The 26,704-nt window shown below is 45.0% G+C and overlaps 1 protein-coding gene and 1 long non-coding RNA gene across 5 annotated transcripts in view; one reads left to right on the forward strand and one right to left on the reverse strand.

Annotated features, from left to right (window-relative positions):
* Window positions 1–12,087, reverse strand: part of UBE2D1 (ubiquitin conjugating enzyme E2 D1) — a 41,152-nt gene extending 29,065 nt beyond the window's left edge. For 2 of the 3 annotated variants that reach the window (XM_084752123.1, XM_084752122.1), the window contains exon 1: window positions 3,456–3,608. In XM_084752123.1, the coding sequence (XP_084608249.1) occupies window positions 3,456–3,479 (24 nt within the window). In that variant the 5' untranslated portion in view covers window positions 3,480–3,608. Of the gene's footprint in view, window positions 1–3,455; window positions 3,609–12,023 lie in introns of those variants that run through there. The other variant, XM_084752124.1, reaches the window with a different exon arrangement.
* Window positions 3,656–9,782, forward strand: LOC311580483. 2 transcript variants are annotated; one of them, XR_014773470.1, is made up of 4 exons: window positions 3,656–3,807; window positions 6,545–6,658; window positions 7,452–7,577; window positions 8,534–9,782. It is a non-coding gene; the product is annotated as an uncharacterized lncRNA (long non-coding RNA). The 2 variants fall into 2 exon arrangements; XR_014773471.1 differs by lacking the exon at window positions 7,452–7,577 and having other exon boundaries at window positions 3,671–3,807.
* Window positions 12,088–26,704: the final 14,617 nt, after the last annotated feature.

The raw sequence follows: 26,704 nt of genomic DNA on the forward strand, positions 1-26,704 counted from the left end.
CTTATGTAGAATAAACACAAAGGGAAAGATACCACAATGTTGACAACGGCTGCACTAGGGTGCCTTTCTCCCTTAGGTTTTACAGTGTTCCGTATTGTGTTGTAACATTTATCATCTAAAAAGTGATTTTTTTTTCAAAGCAAAGTATACTAAAGACTGAAAAACAGTGTTCGCAGAAGAAACACCTAGAAAACAACTATTAATAGACACTCAGCTGAAGGCTGCTGCTCTCTTTTGTCAAATCTGCTGTGGGCTTCTTTCCTCAGATTTTGTTCAAACTTTATTCCTTCAGTGATTTAGGCGGCTGTAATAACATCTTTCTCTATGTCTAAAAATAGGCCACGGGTGTGTAAATTTATGAGCTGAAACGCAAAACTGGCACAGAGTGTCTAAATTAGAGCATTAAATCCCTTAGTCTACTCTAGCACAGAGATATATTTGAAGCACCGGTGTTCACATGCTTTGTATAAAGACACAGTTTTAATCCAACATCTTTGTTCTTTTCATAGGTGGAGAAATGAGAAGCTGTGAACGTTGTTCTCAAACGCGTCCAATCACTTCTCAAGAGATTAGTCCTGGGCAAAACATGTTTCAACTCCAGACTCTGGTTCTCTCTTTGGATAAAGAGAACAGAGCAGAACATCACGGCCTTTGACCTTTCCACTTTAACCCCAACTCAACCTCAAGACTCAGCATCTTTCCACTGGCAGCAGTGGGGTCTGCACTGCCTCTGCTCCCTGCCCGAGGGACTGCCTCCTCCCTGCCTGTACTCTTGGCTACATCACTGCAAACCTGGGGTTCCAGGAGCTTCTCAAGACCCGATATATTAGGTGAAGAAATAGCACAATCCAATGACCTGAAGCTATCTGATTGCTTTAAAATATACTCAAAAGAAGAGAAGGCCAGCGGTTGGAGAGATGGCTCAGTACCCAAGAATAAGAACGCTTACTACTCTGCCAGAGGACCCTCAGTTACCAGCACCCACATCTGACAGCTCACAACTAACTGCCTGTGGCTCTAGCATCAGGGGACCCGATGGTCCCTCTCGGCCTCTGGGGGCACCCCACACATGTAGCATGTATTCACAGATACACACATTAAAAATAAATCTTTTTTTTTTAAAGGCCAAAGGTTGTCTGTCATTGAACTTCATTTGTTGGAACCACTAAGATTCAAATAAGAATCTGAACGCCGAGGGTATCAGAGGGTTCTACAGCTAGCTGCTCGTGGGGCAGCCTGTTCAGCCTGGACTTGGTTCTAAGCATGGTAACAGGTAAGGGAGGAGGAAGACGGTAGATTCAGCTGGGGATGAAGGAGTGGCTGACATGTATGACTGATGTGATTTGTGGCAGTCAACATCTGATGACAGGAACACAGTGTCATCTGACCTCCAACGGCTTCTCCAAACTACCAGTTTGTCACAGGCTTGACATCATTTGTACTGAAGTGTTATCTTTGCTCTAGACAACTCTGTTTAACACACTATATCTACAAAAAAAAAAAAAGTGGGCATCTGCCATACTAACATAAGCCAGATACATGGGCTTAGTATGACTGACGAGATTTGTCAAGCCTACACATACAACGATTTCTTGTTTCTCTGAGTGGATACTACAAATAAATCCTATGATATCAAGTCTCTTCTTGATAACCTGCTGTCCTTCCTCTGAGTGCCACCAGGTCTCCCCCTCCAGGGGACATGGTCAAATGTGAGGCACCAGAGTACGTGAGAAAGTCATATCCCACTCTCCACTCAACTGTGGAGAATGTTCTGACCATTGAGGTAATCCCCCTCAGGAACAGTCATAGGGGAGGGGAATAAGGGGGAAATGGGAGGGAGGGAAGAATGGGAGGATACAAGGGATGGGATAACCATTGAGATGTAACAAGAATACATTAATAAAAATAAAATAAAATAAAAATCTTATGATATCTTAGAGCTCCTGTGTGTGTGTGTGTGGTGTGTGTGTGTGTGTGTGTGTGTGTGTGTGTGTGTGTGTGTGTGTGTGCGCAAAGCCACATGGAAATGCCTCACCATCATGAAAGGAAGCTAAGTTTGAAAACTTCCTTGGAAAAATGTGTGTTGTCTGATCCAAAAGGGAACCAACATTACATTGGCGTTGAGAAGTAGGCATGGTAATAAATGATTGTAGCTCCAAAATTAGGTTTGTTTATATGGTTAAAAAAAAAAAATCAAGTGCAGCCGTGTTATCTTTAAACGAGAAGACGTCATTATTTAATAAATGCTGACTTTACATTTTATAGTGAGTTGACCTTCAGTGGTACAAAGAACAGCAACGAGCTACATGGCTAATGTTTGTATCAAAAAAAAAAAAAAAAGAACCCAAAATCTGGCTGGGTGTAAAAGTTGCTGTCCTCTGTACCAAAGGATGCCTGTCTACTACCACTCTAAACTCAGGACATTTGTAGCTGGGAAGGCTGATGACATGTTTGGCGAGCCATCCATTTCTTGTGAAGTCAATTACCAAACACATTTCCCACTGTTGGCGCAGTTGCTTCCAATGCGCTCCCAAGCACCACATTCCCACCCAGCAAAGACTATCGCTGTAAAAGGTTAAGTAAGACACTCGAGTCAGGGGACAGGCTAACAGGAGAAACGGGTGCGGTAAAGAATACAAAGAAGAGGGCTGGGATGGATCCTATGGGTTGACTGACCGTCCCTATTTCTTCCTCGTTCTCTACTCATGCATCAAAGCATCCAAACAATTTAATTTGTGGTCCTCACTGCTGTGTCTTCAACTCTACACGGTAAGTTTATCATGAGCGTGTAAAAACAAAAAAACCAACAACAGCAACCTGCTTGGCTTGCCTCGCCATGAATCACAGCCAGGAGGTCATCTTGCTGTGTATCAGCAACTATGTTCTCAGTACAGCTATGTGACCTGAAGTGGCAGCTGCATGCAGAACCACCAAAATAGCAGGGGCAAGAGCTTTCTGCTGGCTCCTCGGGCCCCAATCCCGCTTCCCCAGCCCTTTCCTCCCACTGAGCACCAGCCAACTGCAGAGCCCAGAAAGACCCAGCCCCACGCTCTGAGAATAAAGGCCGTAGGCCCACCACACCTTCCCTGTCCTCCCGGGGAGCTTGGGGGTGCGAGCAGATGAAGGAGGGTTCGGGGAACACTGAGAGGGCGCAGGGCGTGATAGGGGACGCAGGCCGCCCATTGCAGTGCAAGCCCAGCGGGGATGCATATACCTCGGGACAATCTGGCCACCTCAGTCACCCGCACCGGGTGCTCTAGGCTCAGCCGGGGAAGGGCATGACAGGATCAGGGCGCCCCGGGTTCCAGGCACCCGGACCCTGCGGGGGCGCGCCTCACCTGTGCGGGCCGATCAGCACCCCGGCCTCTCCTGTGCCCGTGCCCCTCCCACGCCATGCACTCCGGGCTCCTAGGGACCCCTCGGGGACACCCAGGCCGGTCCTGACCACCACTCACTTTCTGGATCCGCTTCAGCGCCATGGGGCAGGCGGCGGGGGCTGCGGCGGGTCCGCGTGTCCCGGGCTGCCGCCTCGCGGGGCTGCTCCGTGTGCGCCCGGGCGCGGTGCGCGAGTGTGCGGGCGGCGGCGCCGGGCTCTTTTGTTTCCGCCTTTGCTGCTGGGAAGGAGCCTGCGCCCTCCCCGCCGCGCCCCGCCCGCCTGGCACACTGGGAAGTGTAGTCCGAGGCCCGGCCTCTGCTGCCCGCGCGGACGTCGTCCGGTCACCCGTGGGTGACAGCTGCGACTAGCCTGCTGCTCCCTGCAGCGGCTCTGCAGAGCAAGGTCTCGAATGTGCAAAACCCGTATAGCAGGTGAGCTGTCGCTCTTGGGAGCCGCTGAGATACAGGGATCGCTCCTCCTAGCACAGACCCTGCAGCGAATCTTAACTTCCTTTGCAGACATTTCTCCTTTCTGTGCTTGCCCCTGGAAGCTGGAGAAGTCTTCCTCAATTGCGTTCCACATTAATTTTTTAAATCTATTTTTATTATTTATTTTTTTGGAGACAGGGCCTCTCAACTGAACCCGAGGCTTTTCTTTTACCCTTTTTGTCACCGCCTCCCAGCAATGGGATTGCACACAGCTTCCAACACACCCAAGCCTTACTTGCTCTCTGGCATCCAAACCTCAAGTCCTCAGGTTCGCGTCCTTTGAACCATGACTTCTGGGTCTGGTACCAGCAGAATGGGTTTTCGCTTTGGTCAGTCACAGATTTCTGATGGTTTTGGGTCATTCTTGGGTTCCTGGTAACTAAAGTCAACCCATTCTTTTTCTCTAGCGGATTTGAATCCCATTTTGCTTCCCCAAACACACTGACTTCCACAGTGTCACTGAGCCTGGACCAGCCGCTCCTGTGAAGGTCTCTTCTCGAGCTTTACAGTGGTCCACAGGACACCAACCTCACGCCCTCTGCACAAGCTTAGAGCTGGGCTGCAGCCGGGAGTCTGAAGAACTGGGCTATACAGAGACCCACCCAAAGCAGTCCTGCTCTGTCTGCCCTCTCGTCTTCTTTCCTGATTCCAGATCAACCTCTCTTTGCCATGGCATGGGCCCGGTGCAGCCTTGCCTCTACTACGCGGTGTTCTTCCAGGCGCTGTTTTCATTGCTTCGTGAACAAGACACACACACACACACACACACACACACACACACACACACACACACACCTCGGACGTACACAGGCCGTGTGTGTGTGTGTGTGTGTGTGTGTGTGTGCGCGCGCGCGCACGTGAGTGCACTATGGAAGCCAGAAATTATTTCCCAGACATCAAAATCAGCAGGCAAGTTCTGATAGAACACAGGGCATGCTCTGAAAATACAGAGCCAAGTGCAAAATATCAAGACTACTGTGGTGGGTTGAGTAAGAATGGCCCCCATCGGCTGGAGAGATGGCTCAGCGGTTAAGAGCACTGACTGCTCTTCCAGAGGTCCTGAGTTCAATTCCCGGCAACCACATGGTGGGTCACAGCCGTCTATAATGTGATCTGATGCCTGCAGGTGTATGTGCAGGTAGAGCATGATACACATAATGGTTAATAAATAAATCTTCAAAAAAAAAAAAAGAATGGCCCCCATAGACACTTGAGTGCTTAGCCATCAGGAAGTGGTGCTACTTTGGAAGGATTAATAGGTGTGGTCTTGTTAGAAGAAGGGTGTCACTGGGGGGAGGGGTGTTTTGAGGTTTTAAGAGCCCAAGCCAGACCCCAGCAGTGGTGGCAAACACTTTTAATCCCTGCACTTGGCAGGCAGAGGCAGGTAGATTTCTGAGTTCGAAGCCAGCGTGGTCTACACAGTGAGCTCTAGGACAGTCAGGGCTACACAGAGAAAACCTGTCTCAAAAAAACCAAAAGGCGGGGCATGGGACGGCTATTAGATTGATGTCCAGGATATGGTTCATGAAGTCCAACAATGGCTGTCCCCCACAGGAGAGTCCAAGAATTTGGTGGTTGTCAGTCCATAAGGCTGGATGTCTTATTTTATTTTATTTTATTTGATGTTTTGAGATGGGGTTTCTCTGTGTAGCCTCGGCTGTGTCCTGTACTCATTTTGTAGACCAGGCTGGCCTCAAACTCACAGTGATCTGCCTGCCTCTGCCTCCCAAGTGCTGGGATTAAAGGCGTGCGCCACCAGGCCCAGCCAAAGCTGGATGTCTTAGGAGTACCCATCTGGGGCTGGAAGCCTGGAGGAGTCCTTGGAAGGCTGCTGGACTTCAGTGTATGTTGGAAGCCGGAAGGAGTTGGTTCTAATATTGTTGAAGGAACAGGGTAAAGAAATTAATTTCCCGCAAGAGTGAAGGCAAGAAGAGAAAAACCAATACCTTCTTTCATGGCCTTTTATCCATGTGGATAAAAGGTGGAGCCCCCCCATTTAGGGTGGGTCTTGATGCTTCAAATGATCGTCTAAGAAAACCCCTCACTTGAGTGCCCAGCATCTTGTACGTAGTTGATTAGCCAATGAGGTTGACAACCAAGATTAGTCAGCACAGAAGGAAGGGGAGGAGAGGAGAGGGCAGGGAAGAAGAGAAGGAAGAGCTGAACTTACAGGAGAGGTGATTCAATCCCAACACCCCTTCTGTCCCTATGTGGATATGGGGACAGGATGTGTACCATTCTTGCACAGAAACTAGGACAGGTCAAATGCTTAAGACTCGGTGCTTAGTAAACAAAGGATGAGTGAAAAAGAAGGCGCCGTCACCATGCTTGGTCCCAGGTCCTGTTGAGAATACATGCGGCGCCACCTTAAGCTGCTAAGTTTCAACCACAGAGTGCAGATCTGAATGCATAACAGAATAAACAAAGAGCTTTTAGGAATGACCAACGTCCGGGCTCCCAAGAAGGCTCCCCGAAGCAGGTGGCAGGCTGTTTCTAAATAGAAGTCCCTTCATGTCAGTGACCCTTCAGCTATAGGATGTATGGTGCTGTGGACCACAGTTTCTTACATCCTTGCTCTGGGATGGGGTCCAAAAAGAGATGATTCTAACAAACTCCCCGTGATGTGGGTGCTACTGGGTCTGGACCACATGCTGACACTCGGTGCTCTGGATCCTTACAGTTCCAAAGATGGTCCATGGGGCACACAGCCTCAGCATCACTTTGAAAACTTGTTCGGAAGGAGCAAATGTCTTGAGGATTGCTGCGGACATGTGTCTGACCTTGCAGCAGTCTGGTAAGATCCTAGTTACTTTTCTCACAGATGTAGCAATGGCAACGCAAAGGAGGAAGGGTTTATTTTTGCTCAGACTTTGAGGGAAGTTCTATTGGATGGAAGGAATGGGGGCAGGAGAGGGCAACTGGCTACATTGCATGCACAGTCAAGAAGCTATTCAGTCTAAACCCCTAGCCCACTGGGTGCACTGCCACACTCAGAATGAATCTGCCTGCCCTCCTTGGGTAAACCTTTTGAGAAACAACCTCATGGATACTATACCATGGTGTGCTCCTATGCTGATTCTAAATCTAGTTAAACTGACAATGACTCGGAGATGGCTTGGTGGGTAAAGCGTTTGCCATCCAAGCACAAAGCCCTGGGTGCAACTGGGGATGGCTCAGTGGGCTACAGTCTCAGCACTAGGGAAGTGGAGGTAGGAATATCAGGAGTTCAAGGTCACCTCATCCTTGGATACTTAGTGAGTTCAAAGTTGTTACATGAGATACTGTCTCAAAAAAAAAAAGAAAAAGACTTTAACTTAGGATAGCATCCAAGACCTATTGGTACCTACTCAAGCCTTGGCCTATGGAGGGTCATCATTTGAGAGTTTGCCAGAAATGTAGGCTCTTAGGACCTAGCTCAGACCTTCCAAGTTACGCTAGGCATAGAAGGTGTGGAGTTAAATACCCAGCATCACAAACACACAGACACACACACACACACACACACACACACACACACACACAGAGAGAGAGAGAGAGAGAGAGAGAGAGAGAGAGAGCTTTATGGACTATCTTTTTTTTTTAAGTAGCAAGTATTGGTGAGGTAGGAGAGACTGTCTCCCTCACACATTGCTGATGGAAATATGAAATGGTGGCGTTCCTCTAAACACTGAACGCAGAGTAGTGAAGATGGCCAACCACACAAAACCTCATCCGTGAGTATTCACTCTGGCATTTTTCATAATGAAAATGTACAAACACACACACAAAAAAATAAATCCACTCGCTGCCAAATAAAAAATAAGCTATGTGGTCTGTTGTGGTGGTGAATATTATTCTGCAGTAACATGGGATAAATGTTCCAGTGTGCCAGTGAGGAGGAGTCTGGTCACAGAAAAATTACACGCTGTGTGAGCCTGTTTGTGTGAAGTATCCAAATGGTTGAGAAGTAGATTAGAGGCTGTCAAAATTCTGGGAGGCGAGCTGGACATGCTTAGGAGGGATTGGGTTTGGGACTTGTGGGGAGATTATGAAATCATTCTAAAATTAGATTATGGCCATTGTTAACAGAACTCTAAATAGGCTTAAAATCTCGGAATTGTACACTTGAGCTTCAGGATGCATAATTCTATCTCAATAAAACCGGTGCAAAGAAAGGATGGTCTAGGCACCACACTCAGAACTTGAATCTTTAGGTGTTACTACAATCACTCTTGCCCCTAGATTCCTCCCAGGGCCAGCCCTATCTGTAGCCTCCTCAAAGTTTTATGGTTTTGTATTTTCATCTAAGTAAGAAAAGAACTAAGAGCCCCAAATCCCTCACCTCGGCCAACATCTGTAAAGCAAGAAGAAACCCTGATTGGAAATTTTGTGGTCATATTTGAGTAACCCCGTTTGAAGCTGAGAGTACAAGGAGTATGGGGACACGTACACCCCCAGGGCTAGGGGCCAGCCCAAGCTCAGAGAGCCGCCAGCAGCTCAGCTCTGTGGGCTCCACGGGCCTTAGTTCCCAGGGGCCAGACTCAAGCATCCGCAGAGCAGAATGGATGTTAGGTGTTTATGTGTGTGCATGTATCCCGTGTGTGTGTGTGTGTGTGTGTGTGTGTGTGTGTTAAACTTGGATGTCCTCTCCAGTCATTCTACGACTTGTTTTGTTTTTTTTTTAAAACAGGCTTTCCCACTTATGACTGTAACTGGTTCATTTGGCTAGGCTAGACAGCCAATACGCTCAAGCAAGAAGCAACCTGTTTCTGCCTCCCTGGTGCTGGGGTTTCCAGCTCAGATTCAGCTTCTCAAGTTTGTTGGATTGAATCCATCTCTCCATCCTTGGATGCAGGATCTTGACGGAGACATGCAATGATGCAGAAACTGAATGAAGGAGAACGAAACGTTTAGAGAAACCTTTGAAGAAGACCGATGACCATGTGGAAGAGGTGACTAAAAAAAAGCTCTCTGAAACCAGATAGGGTGTGCCCACCATGATACACCAACTTGATGGAGTCGGTGACACTCCGGGCAGTTTTCAAGAACTTTGGAGGAAGTGGCATGGTGACAGAGTCAGATGTCCAAGAGACTACAGGAAGTCCAGGCTGTACAGCCAGAGCCAGGGGAGCCAGGGGAGGCCAGCAGAGGGAGCCTGAGCTCCAGAAACTGCCATCAGCACCGCCCTCACTGAAACAGAAGTCACTTGATGTGTGACTGTGAATTTACATCTAGTCTCCATGAAAAAGCGTCTGTCTTTGCAAATGCCTGAAGCCCTTTGTGTCCCCTCTCAGAGGCTAGGTGGCTCAGTAGTTATTCTTGCTTGGAGCAGGCTACCCCAAAGTTATCTCCACCCATGGGTGCTTTCCCTGGGTTGACCAGAACTCTCATTTGTCCTGGGGCACCTCTTAGCTTCTAGGCCACCCAGGCCTTCATATACAGCAGAGCCTTTTCCTGCTTGTGGTTTAGAAGTCCCAGCGCAGTAAAACCAGAATTCCCAGGGGGCAGGGCTTTAGCAGGAGAGCTGGGAATGGCTGGTAACAGGTGCTGGGCTCACATACATACAAGCATCTTTCATTTTTCCTGTGTTCCCAACAGCTGTCTGAGCTGTTGGCTCATGAATCCCACAGTGTCAACTGCAGGCCAGAAGACTTTGGGGGGATCATCTTGAGGCCCCTTTGAGTAGGGACCCTCTGCTTTCTTTATAGGGCCAGTGTTGACTGAGGCCCTCTTTGAAATTGGGACAGAATTGAAATTCAATGAAGGCGGAGCCCACTGGAGCCTTCTCAGTGAGCTGCTGCTATCTGGGGCGTTCCTGCCCTGTGTTCACTACTGTCTCTCAAGATTGCTCCTGCTTGTGACCACTGCTTTTCTTTCTAATGCTAAAAACCCTAAAACCAACCAAATAAAAAGTTTGAGCACTGAATAGCCAGCAAACACATATCTTTTGTTTTGTTTCCTTTATATATATATCTTATATATATGTATACACACACCCATGAACACACACACACACACACACACACACACACACACACACACACACACACGAATTTTTTAGTTGATGAAGTGTCAGAAGAAAACTCCTATCTGCGGCCCTAAGAAAGTTGTCATGAGCTAGGTCGGAGTGGGCCTACAATCCCAGCATGAAGGAGGCAGAGGCAGGAGAACCAGGAGTTCAAGGCCAGCCTTGGCTGCCTACTGCGGGAAGCCTAGGCCAGATGAGTCTCTGTCTCAAAAAATGAACAAAGAGAGGAAAGATGGGGAGGGGAGAGGAGGAGAAGGGACAGGGAAAGGGAGATGAATTCTAAGCAGCCCTTATCAAATCGAATCAGTGCCTCACCCATCTGTGGCACAGTGCCCAATAGACAGGCTCCTGGCAGCCACAATGAGGCAGGGACCCAGAATGTGAAGACCAGGATCTGGTGGACAAGACTTGAGGGCCATCTTCTCCTATCTATCGTCAATTGGAATGGTTGAAGACAGCTTGATAGCATCCCCCTTGTCTGGTCGTGAGAGGAGGTACCTTAGTTCACCCAGCAGTCTGGAGAGTGTGATTTTTTTTTTTCAAAAGGTACTTGGATGTGGAAGAGATGGCTCCTGGCGTATGTCATAAAGTGTTTACCTCATAAGCTTGAGGCCGTGGGTTCAACCCGCACAATTCACGTCAAAAGCTGGGTGTGGTGGTGCATGTTTGTAATCTCAGCACCGGGGAGGCAGATCCCTGGGGCTAGCTGGCCAGTCAGGCTGGCCTAATTAGAGTTCTAGGCCAGGGAGAGACCATGTCAAGAAATAAGGTGTCTGATGACTGTGAGAGGAGACCTGACGCTTGACTTTTGGCTTCTACATATATGTGAACCCACATATACATGCTTATGCACACACATATACATATATACAGAAGCAGAGAGCATTAACAAGTATTAGAAGTTTGGGAAAGTTTAGTAACTACTGACTCGGCCCACAATCCTTGTCAAAAGGATTTTTTTTTTCAATTCCACTAACAATTTCTCTAATACCTGAAGTCTTGTGACCTCCGCAGGAACTTTCAGAACTGTAATCTCTTTCTTCTTTAGTGTGAATCTTTGCATTGGGTTATTATATAAATCTTCCTGTCAAGGCCTTTCAACTTGACCTTGACACTGGGTCCCTCTGAGAATATTTCCTCTGTAGAAGCATTGCATATAGCCGTACAATAAATGGCCTTTGGTGCCATAAATGTTCATTCCTAGACTCATACAGGCAGATTTATTGCAGTTTACCGAGAGAGGGATGTTTGTAACTTCAACCCTCACTATAAGCTGTAATAAACGAGTTAATTCTCTGAGAGTTGTTGAACAAGTCTACACGATACAACCCTTTAACAAACAAACCCACTTCCAAGAGCCCTGAGTCATAGCTGGCTGTGTTTGCTGAGAAGCTGAGCAGGATCTAATTATAGGCAACAGATGCAGACCTGACTTGATCATCAATTAAGAAAGAGGAAGGCTAGGAGCTACCCACCTACCAGGACCTCCACAAAAAGGCAGAGGGGCGCAGGTACTTCTCTAAGCCAAAGGGATTCAGTGGTTAGACTTAGCCAGGGAAAATATACTCCAAAATGCACACTCCAATGTGGTCCTTTAAAATATTGAATTTACTTGGGTTTTTTTTTTTTTGCATGTATGCATGATTATAAGTGCGTTTTTGTGCACGACATGGTTCCATGATGCATGAATGGAGTTCAGAGAACAAGTTTTGGGAGTGGGCTCCCTCTTTCCATCCTGTGGCTTCTGGGGATTGAACTCAGGTCTTCAGACATTGTGGGAGATGCCTTTACCTGTTGCCCTCCCCCATATCATCTTGCTGCCTCCCCCCCCCCCAATAGCGTTCTTTGTTTCCAATGTCAGGGTCTCTGCTCCCTAATACCCTCTCTCTTCCATTCCCCTTCCCTTCTCTCTCTCTGCTCATCCTCTACAACCAAGCTTACAGACGCATCTCACTCAACCCTCAGGACACCAGATGCTGCTCGCATTCCTTCAGCATCCGAACTCACCCCTCAGGCCTTCAGGAGAAAGGAGTTCTGGCAAGCACCATTTCCCGAACCTTCAGGGTGTCATGCTCATGAAACAAGCCACTCATGAAACGGTTCTACAGCATCCCACTTCAGTGAGGTACCTCTGCATGGCAGCCTCTCTTACCTCAGCAGGAAGCAGAGGGGGATGAGTGTGAGCACAGCTGTAGTCTTCACACCATCTGAAGATCACTTTCCTCTGCTGGTGTTAAAGCCTCGGGCCACTGGCAGGTTTCAGGGCATGAGAAACTCCTGGGATAGTTTTCAGATGTTTCTAACAATATACTCTGAAGAGGGGGATGGATGCAGAGAAAGGGGAGAGAGAGAGAGAGAGAGAGAGAGAGAGGGAGAGGGAGAGAGAGAGAGAGAGAGAAAGAGATAGAGAGAGAGAGAGAAGAGAAGAAAGAGGAGAGAGAGAGAGAAGAGAAGAGAGAGGAGAGAGAGAGAGAGAGAGAGAGAGAGAGAGAGGGAAGAGAAGAGAAGAGAGAGGAGAGAGGAGAGAGACAGAGAGAGAGAGAGAAGAGAAGAGAAGAGAGAGGAGAGAGGAGAGAGAGAGAGAGAGAAGAGAAGAGAAGAGAAGAGAAGAGAGAGGAGAGAGAGAGAAGAGAGAGAAGAGAAGAGAGAGGAGAGAGAGAGAGAAGAGAAGAGAGAGGAGAGAGGAGAGAGAGAGAGAGAGAAGAGAGAGGAGAGAGAGAGAGAAGAGAGGGGAGAGAGAGAGAGAGAGAGGAGAGAGGAGAGAGAGAGAGAGAGAGGAGAGAGAGAGAGAGAGAAGAGAGAGGAGAGAGAGAAGAGAAGAGAGAAGAGAAGAGAGAGGAGAGAGGAGAGAGAGAGAGAGAGAGAGAGAGAGAGAGAGAGAGAGAGAGAGAAGAGAAGAGAAGAGAGAGGAGAGAGAGAGAGCGAGAGAGCGAGAGAGAGAGCGCTCGCTCAGGAAAGGAATTTCAGGACCCAGGATTCCCTGTCTGAGACAGGGAGCAAGCAAGATTCTCTCCCTCTCCCTCTCCCTCTCCCTCTCCCTCTCCCTCTCCCTCTCCCTCTCCCTCTCCCTCTCCCTCTCCCTCTCCCTCTCCCTCTCCCTCTCCCTCTCCGTCTCCCCCTCCCTCTCCCTCTCACCCTCCCCTTCCCTCCTCTCTCTCTATGTGTGTGTGTGTGTGTATGTATGTGTTAGAATCAAACTCCAGCCTCATCTGGCAAACAAGCACTTTTATCATAAGTCACATCCTCAGCCCTGAAGTCCTCTATGACTGATCCTTAGCAGGAAGTGCCCCAGGCTCTGTAAGGCAGGCAAATTCTTGTGCTTGCCGGGCCATTTTCATGACTCAGTTAGTGGAGAGCAAGTCATTCCCAGGCAACCACAGATTTAGGGCTGGATTTGCGGGGGTAACACCCCAACAGCGAAAGCAACAGATATTTATAGCATGGAGTCTAGGGATAACACTTGGCACTGAATTTCCTGAAACCGTGTGACACTTAAATTATTGAATGTACGCACCTACGCACAGGTGCATTCCTCCCATGGCTGGGGACCACGGACAGAGCAAATGCATAATTGCTGCATGTTACTTTGCCCGACTGTGGAGGGTTGCCTATCGGCATAAATGGAGCTGGCTTCTTTCTTTGAATGGCTGCTTCCTGCATGTCGCTATGGGCTGTGATTAGTTTTGTCTGACTTCCATTCATTCACTTTTAGATCATCTCTTTTCACTTTCAATTACAAAAATACCATGTAATAATTTTAAGCTTAACATCACTTACACACAAGTGAATAATTCTTTTCTCCTTTTTTGTTTGTTTGTTTGTTTTAGTTTTAGTTAGTTTGGTTTTTTGTTTTGTTTTGTTTGTTTGTTTTTGAGACATTTTCTTCGTGTACCCCTGGCTGTTCTGGAACTCACTCTGTAGACCAGGCTGGCCTTGAACTTCACCTATCTCCGCCTCCTGAGTGCTAGAATTAAAGACATGCACTGATGTTAGGGTCCTGAAGTGCTTAAGAAAATACTCCAGACTCAAATAGTATGCTAGCAACAAAGTGTTTATTCTGTAGAAATCCTGCATGCTGGAGTCACCACTTAGTCACCATGGTGACCCCAAGGTGAGCTTGTAGGCTCTTTTTAAAGACACCTTGGGGAATTCCAAAAGGGGTTGGGTAACCCTCAACACGTTTAGAGCATTTAAACTAAAAAAAGTGGGCAAACTTAGTCAGTGGTCATGAGTTAATCATAAGACAAGAGATTTCCAGACGAGCAGTAAATCTCTCTTAGGCAATCAGAACAGCAATAAACCAACCTTAAGAAACCATATCTTTCTCCAGCCAGGTGGCTAGGCCGTCTCTGGTTGGCTGCCCATCTTTCCGCGGTAACCGCTGAGCTCATTTCTGAGGAATGGGGACTCAGGCCCACTCCAAATTAACAAGAAACCGAAGCCTATCATGGAGTCATCTAGACTTATTTAACCAGGTCTCTGCACCACCACCACCCAACATGAATAAATCCTTGGGATGGATTCTTAGACGTTGAGTTTCTAGGCCAAATGATATACAAATTTTAGGGTTTTAGAGGTAGTGGCATGAAATCCTTCACAAAGATTTCTTCTTCTTCTTCTTCTTCTTCTTCTTCTTCTTCTTCTTCTTCTTCTTCTTCTTCTTCTTCTTCTTTTTCTTCTTCTTCTTCTAAATCTCATCTGGAATGTCATTATTTTCTTGTAAACGTGAGCAGTGGATCTGTTAGTGCATTGGACTGCCTCTGCATGCTCTCCCAAGGGAGCCTTCCACGAAGGGACATGGCTCTCAGATCCTGTCCAGTCTTTTGCAAGAGCCATGAAGAAAGCATAATGCAAGAAATTGCAAGCACTGGAGGGGGGTAAGGTGTCCTGTAGAGGCAACCTTCATGCCACGTTGTATTAAGGCGTGTTTCTGTATATTCAGTGGTTAATTGCTCAGCACAGTGAGCTAAATCCTAACAGATTCTGGCATTGTCATTGCTATTGAGGAATCTCCTGTCTCAATGCTGTATAAAAATTGTTCCCTAATTATCTCTGATTGGTTAATTAAAAAAAAAAGGCTGAAGAGTCTATGACTGGGCAAGGGACTTGCCCATTCCCAGCCTGGGGTGGGGGAGAGATAGGAGAGAGAGAAAGAGAGAGAGAGGGATGGGGAGAGGAGGAGAAGGGAAGAAGAGGAGGAGAAAGAGGAAAAAGAAAAGAAGAAGAGAAGAAGAGGAAGAAGGAGGAGGAGGAGATCGCCAGGCCATGAAGCCATGAGGACAAGGATGGAGCTGGAGGGAAACTAGACAGGTTAGAACAGATGAATATCTGCCCAGCTGTAGTGCTCTAAAGCTTATTAATAAAAGTAATATGTCTCCATCTCATTATTTGGGAGCTAGCATGAGCATAGGAAAAACCATTGATTTCAACCATGCCCCTGTTCACACAGGACCATGGACAGGGATGACAGCCCAGTGCAGAGACATCTCTCCACAGAAGATGGCATCTCTCCTTCCTTTGGTTCTCTGAAAGCCTGGGAACCCAGCAGCAGTGGCCAAACTTCTGGTGAACATTTGAGCCAGTGACTGCGCTCTGGGTAACAGGGGATGAAGCTCTGGAGGAACAGAAAGGGCATGGGGCTTGGACTTCATGGTGGAAGGACAGGAAGCATGGGAGAAGGCCGGCTTAGAGGGAGGACACTGTTGAAGGAGTTCATCGCCACCTCTTTCCTGTCATTATCTCTCAGCGGGTTAATCATACCTGGACTGAAACTGTCTCCATGTTCTTCACGAGGCCTCCCGAGGGCTGGGATCACAGGTGTGCACCACCACACCCAGCCCAGTCTCTGTGTTCTTCACTGGAAAGTTCTGTCTGTTCTTCTCCTGGTGGCACAGGCCAAGGCATCAGGGTTCTTGCCCTGTCCTCTTTGTTCTTTTTTTTTTTTTTTTATTTCACTCCACTGAATCGCTAGTGCCAACTCTGGCAAAGGTCACCTCACTCATGAGCTAGCATCCTGTCCCTGTACCCGTTTTCCATCAGGAGAAGACATACAGGGTACAGGTCACCTTGGATACAGGAGAAGATTTGCTTTGCTGAAATGAGGCTCCCAGATCTTTCTATTACATCATGTCTTCCAAGTTAAGAGAAAAAAAATTCCCCCCAACTCAGTCAAGAGAGATGCCCGACAGAGGCAGCAGCCTGGAAGCCTCCAAAAGTCATGGATCAAAAGTCAGGAAGTAATGTCATAGGTCACATGGTCTCACACTGTAACTGACATACAAATTCCCAGGTGACAAGTAAGGACGGTGACAGGGAAGAACAGCTGGAAGGAGCGGGGCTAGATTCCTACCCTTGTCCTCAGAATGAACTTGTTTGCTACCCTTCAGTCTGTGACTATTATTTTTTTTAAAGATTATTTATTATTTATACAATGAACTTGTTTGCCACCCTTCAGTCTGTGACTATTATTTTTTTTTAAAGATTATTTATTATTTATACAATGTTCTGCCTGTATGTGAGCTGGCAGGCCAGAAGAGGGCACCAGATCTCATTTTAGATGATTGTGAGCCACCATGTGGTTGCTGGGAATTGAACTCAGGACCTTTGGAAGAATAGCCAGTGGTCTTAACCTCTGAGCATCTCTCCAGCCCCAGGCTGTGATTATTATCAAGAATTGTATAAAGTAAGTGTAACTCTGCACTTTCTTACATTCTTTCTTATTTATTTATATTTATTATTAAATATTTTTAAATTTTTTACATATACATATATATTATTACACATATATACAATAAACTACCTACAGGAAGAAGAATCATGAAACAACCAGGAATTATATGAATGTTACATTCTTAGTGTTTTGGCTATTTGTATTTGGCAGCCTTGAAGAAAACATCTTTCCTGTCTTGGTGTGTCTAAAATTCTGAGTGTAAATCAATATCTATCATATCTCATCATTATCAACTTAAAACATCTATCTAGACCTAAAAACATCTTAACCCCTAAACAACTAAGCTTAATTGTAAAACTAAACTATCTGGTCTTCAAACTCATCAGAGACTTGAGAAGGAATAAAATGAATTACCTGAGTAAACAGGTTAGCAGTTTCCCAAATGAGAATATGACAGACAGTTTTCTACCTGAACAGTCACCTAAAAATCTCTATAACATTAGAGCATTATCTTCAGCCTTCTGGCCCAATATACCTGACAGATGTGTTTGTGAGGCAGGAACTATTGAGGACTTGCTTACCCTGTGTTGGCAGAGTTTGGCCATTGACTCTGCCTGCTTCCAAGCTGGCCCTTTTATAGGCAAAATTCAGTGTGTGGTAGAAACAAGGACATTTTGCCCAGTGGCTTGTTTGCCACATTTAAAGCCATCTCCATAAGGAATTTTTTTGATGCTCATCATGCCCTTTGAGGTACACTGGGTGTTGCCAGGAGTTAATCTGCTTATTGTCAATGAATGTTTAAAATAATAAACATTTTAAATGCCATATTCTGTATGTCTCTGAGGTTTTTGAAGATCTTATCTAACTATTTTACCTTATCTTTCTATAGAATCATATCTATCTGTTGCACCTAAGATGTATATTCTTGTGATAAAAATAAAAATTGACATGACCATGATTTGATCAACTAGCAATTAATTTGTATAACTTATTTATCCTAAACTGCCTATAATATCACTTTCAAAGTATTGGAAGTAAATGTTGTATTATAATTGAGTTATATGGGTACAATACCTCATATTAGAGTAGACATATATACAATATGTGTGAAGAATAATCTTACATTTGAATTCTATACCACTGTATCTAAAATTAAACATCTTGCATCTATATACAAAATTCGATACCAGTGAATTAAGAATAACCTTGTGGCATTAAGGCATTAAGTTGAGGAGTAGATTCACTAATCAGCTTTCTGTTCTATCTTCCCTATATATTTCTATATTCCCCCTTCTTTCTTTTCAACCCCTTCTCCAAACCTAAGAATGGAAGATAAAGGAAAAGAGAGACATGCCTGAGTCCAACCTTGCTTTCTCTCTAAATAAGACCAATAATAACTTATAATCAACTCCCATTGAAAATAACCCTCTATAGCCCAAGAAAGCAACCAAACACCCACTTGACACCCCTTAAAGGAAATGGGGTGCTGCTCTTTTAAGGTTTATTCCACCGGGCTTGGGACAAATAATACCTTTGTAAGGGGCCCAAATAAAATTGGGGAAAATAGTTAAGCAAGCTAGCAATAGCATTTGTGGTCCAGTTTTTAAATGTTGCAAAATTCCAGGCTTAATTAGAGTCCTGTGTGAGACAGTATGAAATGCTGGACCAACTGGGATTGAGGAACAGCAACTGAAGCATTTGATGCTGGAACGTGAAGGATGAAGGGTGTCAGCATCCACCACGCTGAGAGGGAATGAATCCTGCCAGGTCTGTTCCAATGTCAGTGTCCGGTTCTTTTGTTCTGAAAACATATAATTTCTCACAAGCATTATAGTGCTAAAATTATAAATGTATATATAAGGTGTGTGTGATACACAGAAAAACTAGGGCTGGTTCTCTGTTCTTTGTATGAGCAGAAAAGAAAGACATCTGTAACTCTTCATTCATGTCCTATGAAGAATGGCATCTAATAGTAACTCATATGAATTCTGCAGCCAACAAGAAGCATTGTCTATGTTTAGACATTCATGTCTCAGCCAGTCTCAGAGCTATTCCCATATAGTGGGATTAGCAAAATAACTTACCTGATTGTTCTGCGGTTTAGATTCTTCACATTCCGATGGAATCCCCCTCCCTCATTCCCTCCCAGACCCTCATCCCTCATTCTCTTTCCCTCCCTCCCCTAGTCCTCAGAAAAGGGAGCTCTCCTCTTCTAACATCTGACCTCAGCCTATTAAGGCTCACCGGTACTAACTACCTGTGACCTCTTCCTCTGTAGCCTTGCAAGGCCTCCGTGCCAGCGGGAAGTGATCAAAGTTCGGTGGCCAGAGTCCATGTCTGAAGTAGTCCCTACTCTGCACATTGTGGGGCCCCACGATGAGACTGTGCTACTACATCTGAGCAGAGGGCCTAGGTCCACATCATACATGGTCCTTGGTTGATGTATCAGTCTGTGTATTGTAATGTAGTTATCTGTTATTATGTGGCTAATATCCGCTTATGAGTGAGTATGTACCACATGTGTCTTTCTGGGTCTAGGTTATTTACAGACCCAGATAGGTCTTGATAGGTCTTGTTGGTGAGGTCCATGATGTACGGAGCCAAGATACATCTTGAGCTTAAAAACAAACGAACAGGAAGTGAGAACAACAGTAAGCCACAGGCCACAGGGTGGAGTGGATACTTCCGCAAACAGTCTTGACGTAAAAGCACAGTCTGACCAACATCTTGCTTCCAGTCATGCTGGATTCCTGGCTGATGAAAATTATGAGCTAGTGATTAATGATATTTGAAGTTGCTGTATTTTGGGCAATACCAATATACAACAATTAAGTAGCCTGGTGTGGCAGTCACCCCAGTGCTCAGGAGGTGAAAACAGGATGGTTTCTCTGTTTTCACAGCCGTAGGAATCAAAGAAAAGGCAGAAGGAAAGATGAATCCTACCAAGCCTTGCACAGCTGTGCCTTCTAGAACCAAAGAGCCCATATTTGCTGTTCACAGTCACAGCATTCCTTTCTGTGAGCCTCCAGATCTCCATGGTGAACTTTGAGCATTAGCTCATGGTGAGGGTGGAGGCTTGGCTCAGTGGGAATCTGAGAGGAAGCATCATGTGCCACAATCTTATAGATAGAAACCCCAAAGAGGCCACTTTAAAGCCATTAAAACTGAAAAGTGAGTAGAGTAGAGATATCCACCCCCCCAACACACATACACAGTGGTGTTGCTGGTATTTCTGAAATAAGAATGAAGAATGCAAACCATTTACAGTAGGCACAAGGGGACCAAATGCCTAGGAGCATATTTAACCAAAGAGGTGAGAGATCTCACAGATACAGACACATATACACACACCTACAAGCATTCACAGATACAGACACATATACACACACTTACAAACATTGACAGATACATGACATATATACACACATATACATACACACATGCATGCACATATGTACATATATACATAATGGATGTGCACGTGCAACATATACATACATAATGCATGCACATGTACATACATATATGCACACATACACATAGACACACACATATACACAGACAAACACACCAATTGAAAGATATCTGTTTATAAAATGGGAGCATCAGTATTATTAAAACACTACTCAACAATATGAAGACTTGACAAGATATATTTATCACAGAACTAGGAATAACAGTTGTAATCACTAAGGGGGTAAAAGCCTATCACATAGCACACAACATAGTGGATGGTGTTAGAGTCTCCTGTCTTGAGAACATGCTACAAAGTTATAGCAATCAAAACAGGGTGGCATTGCCGTAAAAAGACATAGACCAATGGGACAGAACGGAAAGACAAGGCCATGCTGTCATCCACAGCCAACTGGGGGCTCTTATTTTTCCTCTTTTTTTTTTGAGACAGGCTCTCATGTGGCTTAGAATGATCTTGAACTCACTTTGAAGTAGTAGCCAAAGCTAGCCTTGAACTCCTGACCTTCCTGCCTCCACCTCCCAAGTGGTGTGTGTGTGTGTGTGTGTGTCACTGTACCTGAGTGTCAACTGATTTTTGGCAAAGGTGCTCAGGACACACAGTGGAGAAAGGACAACTTTCTTCATTTAGAACTAAGTATGCTCTTTGGTTTTATAATTCAGTTCTCTTACTGGGTTGCATGTATGGTTCTGACTAATTTCCGTTTTCTTTTGATAACTAATTGTCCACGTCTCTCCTTCCTGCTTTTAAATTACTTATTTTAGAACCATGACTTTATGGTGTACGTTTATTTGGCTACCATTTCTTAATTATTCACAATAATGGGCTTCACTGTGGCAATTTTATACATGTAGATTATGTATTTTGATCATATTTACCCACCACCCTTTTTTGTCTCTCTCTCTCTCCTGCTAACACTCTTCCTGTTCCTAACTGGTCTCCCCTCTACTTTCATGTCATTTTTCTTCCCTTGTTTACGACCCAGTGAGCTCCACTGTTTCCAAGGCATGGGTTAGGATCATCTCCTTCTCCCAGCAACAGGAGCTGCCTCAGGATCCTCAGGGAGGGGCGGGCCTCGGGCATCTCTCCCCAGTCATAGGTTTCATGCTATTATCACTCTTATTGGCTACCCGCACGTCTTCTTCTTCCTCCCCACCCCCCTCTAGTTCCCTATCCTTTCTTTTTAGACTTCCTCCCCTCATAGTACCCCCTCCACTTTCACATCCCTTTCTCCGTGTGTGTGTGTGTGTGTGTGTGTGTGTGTGTGTGTGTGAGAGAGAGAGAGAGAGAGAGAGGGAGGGAGAGAGAGAGAGAGAGGATCTAGATTCTGCATATGACAGGAAATACTCAATCCTTATATTTCTGGGTTTGGCTTTGCTACATTTAACACGATGCCCTGCAGTCCCATCACTTTCCTGCAAATGACCAGGATTTCGTTCTTTTTTATGTTCCTAGTGGGTGTGTGGCACGTTTTCTTCCACTCGGCCTATGGTCGGCTCCCCTAGCATGTGCGGGGGTTCTAGGCTCAATAACGCATAGCGTACCAAAAAGAAGGAAGAGGAGGAAGGGAAGAAAATAGACTTTTGGTTATCATGGGTGAAAATGTAAATTAGTCTAGCCATTATACAAAACAGAAGCGTGTTCTTCAAGAGAGTAAAAACAAAAAATATTGCACAATCCAGCAATCGCTTCACCACATCAAGGCGCAGAGAGATGCCTGTATGTGGAATCTAAGTCAGCTCTCATAGGAACTGGAACTGGAAGGCAGGCTGGGTTGGTACCATGAGCTGAGCCAAAGGGCAGATGGGTAGATTCTGCAGATCTACAGTGATGCACTCCCAGGATCCAGCCCCAGGGGGCAGGATAGTCCCGAGGCCAGGGCCAATCTGAGCCACTGGGGAGACCCTGTCTTAATCAAAACAAAAACAACAAACAAAATCCCAGAGTTAAGAGAGGAGAGAGAAGTCCTGCTGTGCTGTCTGAGGTAGAGTGACTACAAATGGAAGCTAAGTGCTGAGCACCTCAAAAAGCCAGAACAAAGAATATGATTTTTTTTTAACCATAAAAATAACTCTTTGAGAGGATGTTTAACCTGATTTAAAAATTACATAAAATCAAGCCGGGTGTGGTGGCACACGCCTGTAATCCCAGCACTCAGGGAATCACTGTGAGTTCGAGGCCAGCCTGGTCTACAAAGTGAGTCCAGGACAGCCAAGGCTAACACAGAGACCTTGTCTCGAAAAAACAAAAAACAAAACAAAACAAAACAAAACAAAACATAAAATCACAGGATGTACACATGTATCAAAACAGCACTTGCTACACTGTTAGTGTGTATCTTATTTTTGTATCTGTTACAGTGCACTCAAAAAAGATAACACTGGTGGGGGGAGGAGTAAAAATGAAAATAAAAAGGAAACACCCTGTATCACTTAAAATTCCTTCATTGGTGCCTAAGGCTTGGGCACTATATTAAGGTAGCCTCCTTCTCTCTCTCCTTAAATTGTGACATATTTAGACATTTGGAAAATGTAGAAATTATGTGAGAGACCCCTCAACTGTAAGCACACACCACTTATATTTAATGTCTATGTGTATATATATGTTTTATATATAATGTATTATATAAAGATTATATATAATGTATTATATATGTAGAATTCAGTGTCACAGCTAAAGCTATGCTCATTATACTTTTTTTCTAAAGAGAGAGCTCCTATGCCACAGTTTTGTGTGACCCTTTTAAAAAGATGTATTATCTATTTATGTGTAGGCGTAATACAAACTTACATATATATGTGTATGGGTTTGTGTGTATAGGTGCAGGTGCCCTTGAAGGCCAAAAGAGTGTGCCGAACCTTCAGGAGCTGGCATTATAGGGGCTTGTGAGTTATGGGGCATGGGTTCTGGGCACTGAACTCTGGTCTGTAAGAGCAGCAAACACTCTTAACTGCTAACCCACCTGTGGCAGTTTGAATAAACATGGCCCGATAGGCTCATAGGGCGTGGCACCACTAGGAGGTGTGGCCTCACTGGAGTGGTTGTGGCTTTAAGGTTTCAAACATTCAAGCCAGGCCCAGTGTCACTCTCTTCCTGCTGCCTGTGTGAGGATCCAATGTAGAACTCTTCAGCTACCTCTCCTGCGCCATGTCTGCCTGTATGCCATCACGTTTCCTGCCATGATGATACTGGACTAAACCTCTGAACTTTAAGCCAGCCCCAGTTACATGCTTCCTTTATAAGAGTTGCCATGGTCACGGCCTTTATTCATAGTAATGAAACCCCAACTAAGACACTCTCTCTCCAGCCTTGTGTTTATGCTGCTTATTTATTATTTATTTAAAGTCTTGATTTTGCTACATAGCCCAGGCTACTCCCAAATTTGCAACCCTCCTGCCTCAGCCTCCAGATTGTGGGGGTGTGGGGTGCAGACTTGTGCTATCAGACCAGGCTCTGAGAATATTTTTTTATAATTTTGGTGTGCATTCATGAACATGTAGCTGTGCAGCTATTATCACTGATTATACTATTGTGCCTTAATTTGTGTGTTAAAAATTACCAATTGGTCAGTTTCTTTTCCTTGCACAACAAATGTTTTGGGGACTTATTTGATGCATATGAACCAACCTGTTAATAATTTAAAATGCTTGCTATTTTATGTGGACACCTTACAGTTTATGCACTAGTTCAGTTCTCAACCTTCCTAACACTGTGACCCTTTGGTAGAGTTCCTCATGTTGTGGTGACCCCGACCATAACATTGTTTTCATTGCTACTTCATAGCCGCAATTTTGCTACTGTTATGAATAGTGATGCAAATATAGGATAAGCACAACATCTGGTATGCGGGCCCTAAAGGGGGGGGTGGTCACAACCACAGGTCAATGGAGATTTTGATTGCTTGGGTTTATGCTACTCCTAGCGAGCGTCATTAATGCTTTTTGTTTTCTAGATCTTTTGTTTTGTTTTGTTTTGTTTTGTTGTTTGTTTTCAACACAGGGTTTCTCTTGTAGTCCTGAATGTACTGAACTCACTCTGTAGACCAGGCTGGCCTCGAACTCACAGAGCTCCACCTGCCTCTGCCTCCCGAGTGCTGGGACTAAAGGCTTGCGCCACCACTCCTGGTTTGCTTTCTTACAGCTGAGCAGTCTTCTGAGGACAACCCTGTGAAGTTGGTTCTCTCCTTCCACCTCTACGTGGGTTACGGGGATCAACTCAGGTCATCAGGCTTTTCCAGCCAGCACTTGTACCCACCTCACCAGCCCGAGCACAGGGGTTTCTGGTTGAAACTCTAAGCATAAAGTGTCTGAATTTTACAGTCCATGCATCTTCATCTTCTCTGGATGCTGCTAAATTGTTCAAGCTCTTGCTCTAGTTTTCAGTTACTCATTCTTGTTCAAAACTCAGTAGGATTGTTTCCTACTTTTTTTTTTTTGCAGGGGGGTACTTTTTTTTTTTTTACCTTACTGGTCTTTTGATTGTAAATTATGGCTTCCAATTTTATACTTTTATATATTTTCTTGTTTTTCCTTTGGTGTGTGTGTGTGTGTGTGTGTGTGTTTGTGTGTTTGTGTGTGTGTTTCATACTTTTTCTTTGTTTTTTTAAAAATTCTTCTGGTTTGTTTGTTTGTTTAATGTGTCTGTTTTCTAAAGAGAGAAAGGCATCATGGAGTTGAGTGGGTGGAAGAGTTGGAGGGTCTGGGGGATGAGGGAGAAGAAACCATGATCAGAAAACACTGTATACATTTTTATTTAAAAAAAAAAATACAAAACAGGAGCTGGAGAGATGGCTCAGAGGCTCAGAGCACTGAATGCTCTTCCAGAGGTCCTGAAGTCAGTTCCCAGCAACCACATGTTGGCTCACAACCATCAATGATGTGATCTGATGCCCTCTTCTGTAGGTGTACATGCAGCTAGAGCGCTGTATACATAATACATAAAATAAATCTTCTTAAAAATACAAAACAATAATTTCATTTTGTTTTTGAGAGACAGGGCTTGCTTCCTTGTGCAGCTCTGGCTATCCTGAAATTAGCTCTGTATACCAGGTTGGTCTCAAACTCACAGAAATCCACCTGCCTCTGCCTCTGCCTCTGCCTCTGGAGTGCCATGACAAAAGGGTATGCATCACCATTTCCCCGCTACCAAAAAAAAAATAACTTAAGAAAACAAAACAGTATGATTAGAGTGTTCTGATAATTGGATGCACACCCACTGGCATCTTATTGTGATTTATAAATCAGCAATTTCCTGGTCACTGTGGAAGGGAAGCATCTCCCATCTGCTCAGTTGTCCCTGTATGCACAATGCCTTCGCACATTTGTGGCTGTTTAGAATGGCATGCTTGCGGGACTCAGAGGGGTAGGTTTTCTCCTTCAACCACGAGGATCTGGGGGATCAAACTCAGATTGTGAGGCTTGGCAGCAAGCCCCTTCTTCACTCACTGAGCCATCTAGCTGGCCCTTCCTATTTTTAGCCTTATTCTTCTTTATATATTCTGCATATTAGATGCAAGTTTTAAATATTTATGTAATCAAATTCCCAAGGGATCTACACAATCAGCTCTTTCCCTTTTGAGTTTGTGGGTGTTTTTTTTTTTTTTTTTTTTGAGTCTTATTTAAGAATTCTCACTTCGTCTCAAGGTTATTAAGGTATTCTGATATTTTGTTTTTCTAAAACTGTGTTTTTGTTTGAGTCCAAGGTTGGCCTTGAAATCTGGCTGTCCCTGCCTTCGTCCCCTGAATGCTGGGTTATAGTGTAGTTATAGGTGTATGTCACCAAACCTAGCTTTCATAAGCAACTTAGTGCTGGGAATGTATGTGGAACTGTCGAGGAATCAAGTCTGTCATTTTCCCTGCGATGGACACTGTGTCCTGCCACTGTTTAAGCTCTGTACATCTTTATGCTGCTTCTGCCTTTTTCTCTGGTATTATTATCCCACGCTGAATCATGCTACTTCAATTACTTTAGTTCTATAATGAGTTGTATTTGGCCTATTCTTTATTTCTTTGAGACAGGGGCTCACAGTGTAGTCTGGGCTAGCCCAGAACTTACTATGCAGCCCAGGCCAGCATCAAACTCAATAATCTTTAGTCTAGTGCTGAGATTTCATCTGTGAACAACCAGAACGGGACTATTCTTTACTGTTTCATGTGAATTTTAAGATCTGCCCATTCAAGTCCTGAGAAGCTGTGGGGATTTGGTTGTAATTGCATTTGATTACCCTGGGAGAAACTGATATCGCTAACACAGCAGTCATATGCTAGATGGCCCATCTATTGTGTTGCTCGCTTGGCTTTTAAAATCTCTCTCTCTCTCTCTTTCTCTCTCTCTCTCTCTCTCTCTCTCTCTCTCTCTCTCTCTCTGTGTGTGTGTGTGTGTGCATTCACATTATATATATGTATATATTAAATATATATATATACATATATATATAAATCATGTGGGAATGTGCATATGTGTGTGTTGGTGCATGTGCACACATGTATGAGTGCATGTGGCTGCTAGAGGTTGATGCTGGGTGCCATCCTCAATCTCTCACCACATTATTTTTTGAGGGTTTCTCACTGAACCTGGAGCTCTTCTATTTGCCTATGCTGCCTGATGGAGGACGAGGATCCACTCATCTCCACCTCCTAGAACAGCTGGGGATGCGGGCCACCTTGCCTGGCTTTTTCTGTGTGCGTCAGAG

This window comes from Acomys minous, assembly GCF_964271855.1.
Source record: "Acomys minous genome assembly, chromosome: 13".
NCBI lineage: Eukaryota > Metazoa > Chordata > Mammalia > Rodentia > Muridae > Acomys > Acomys minous.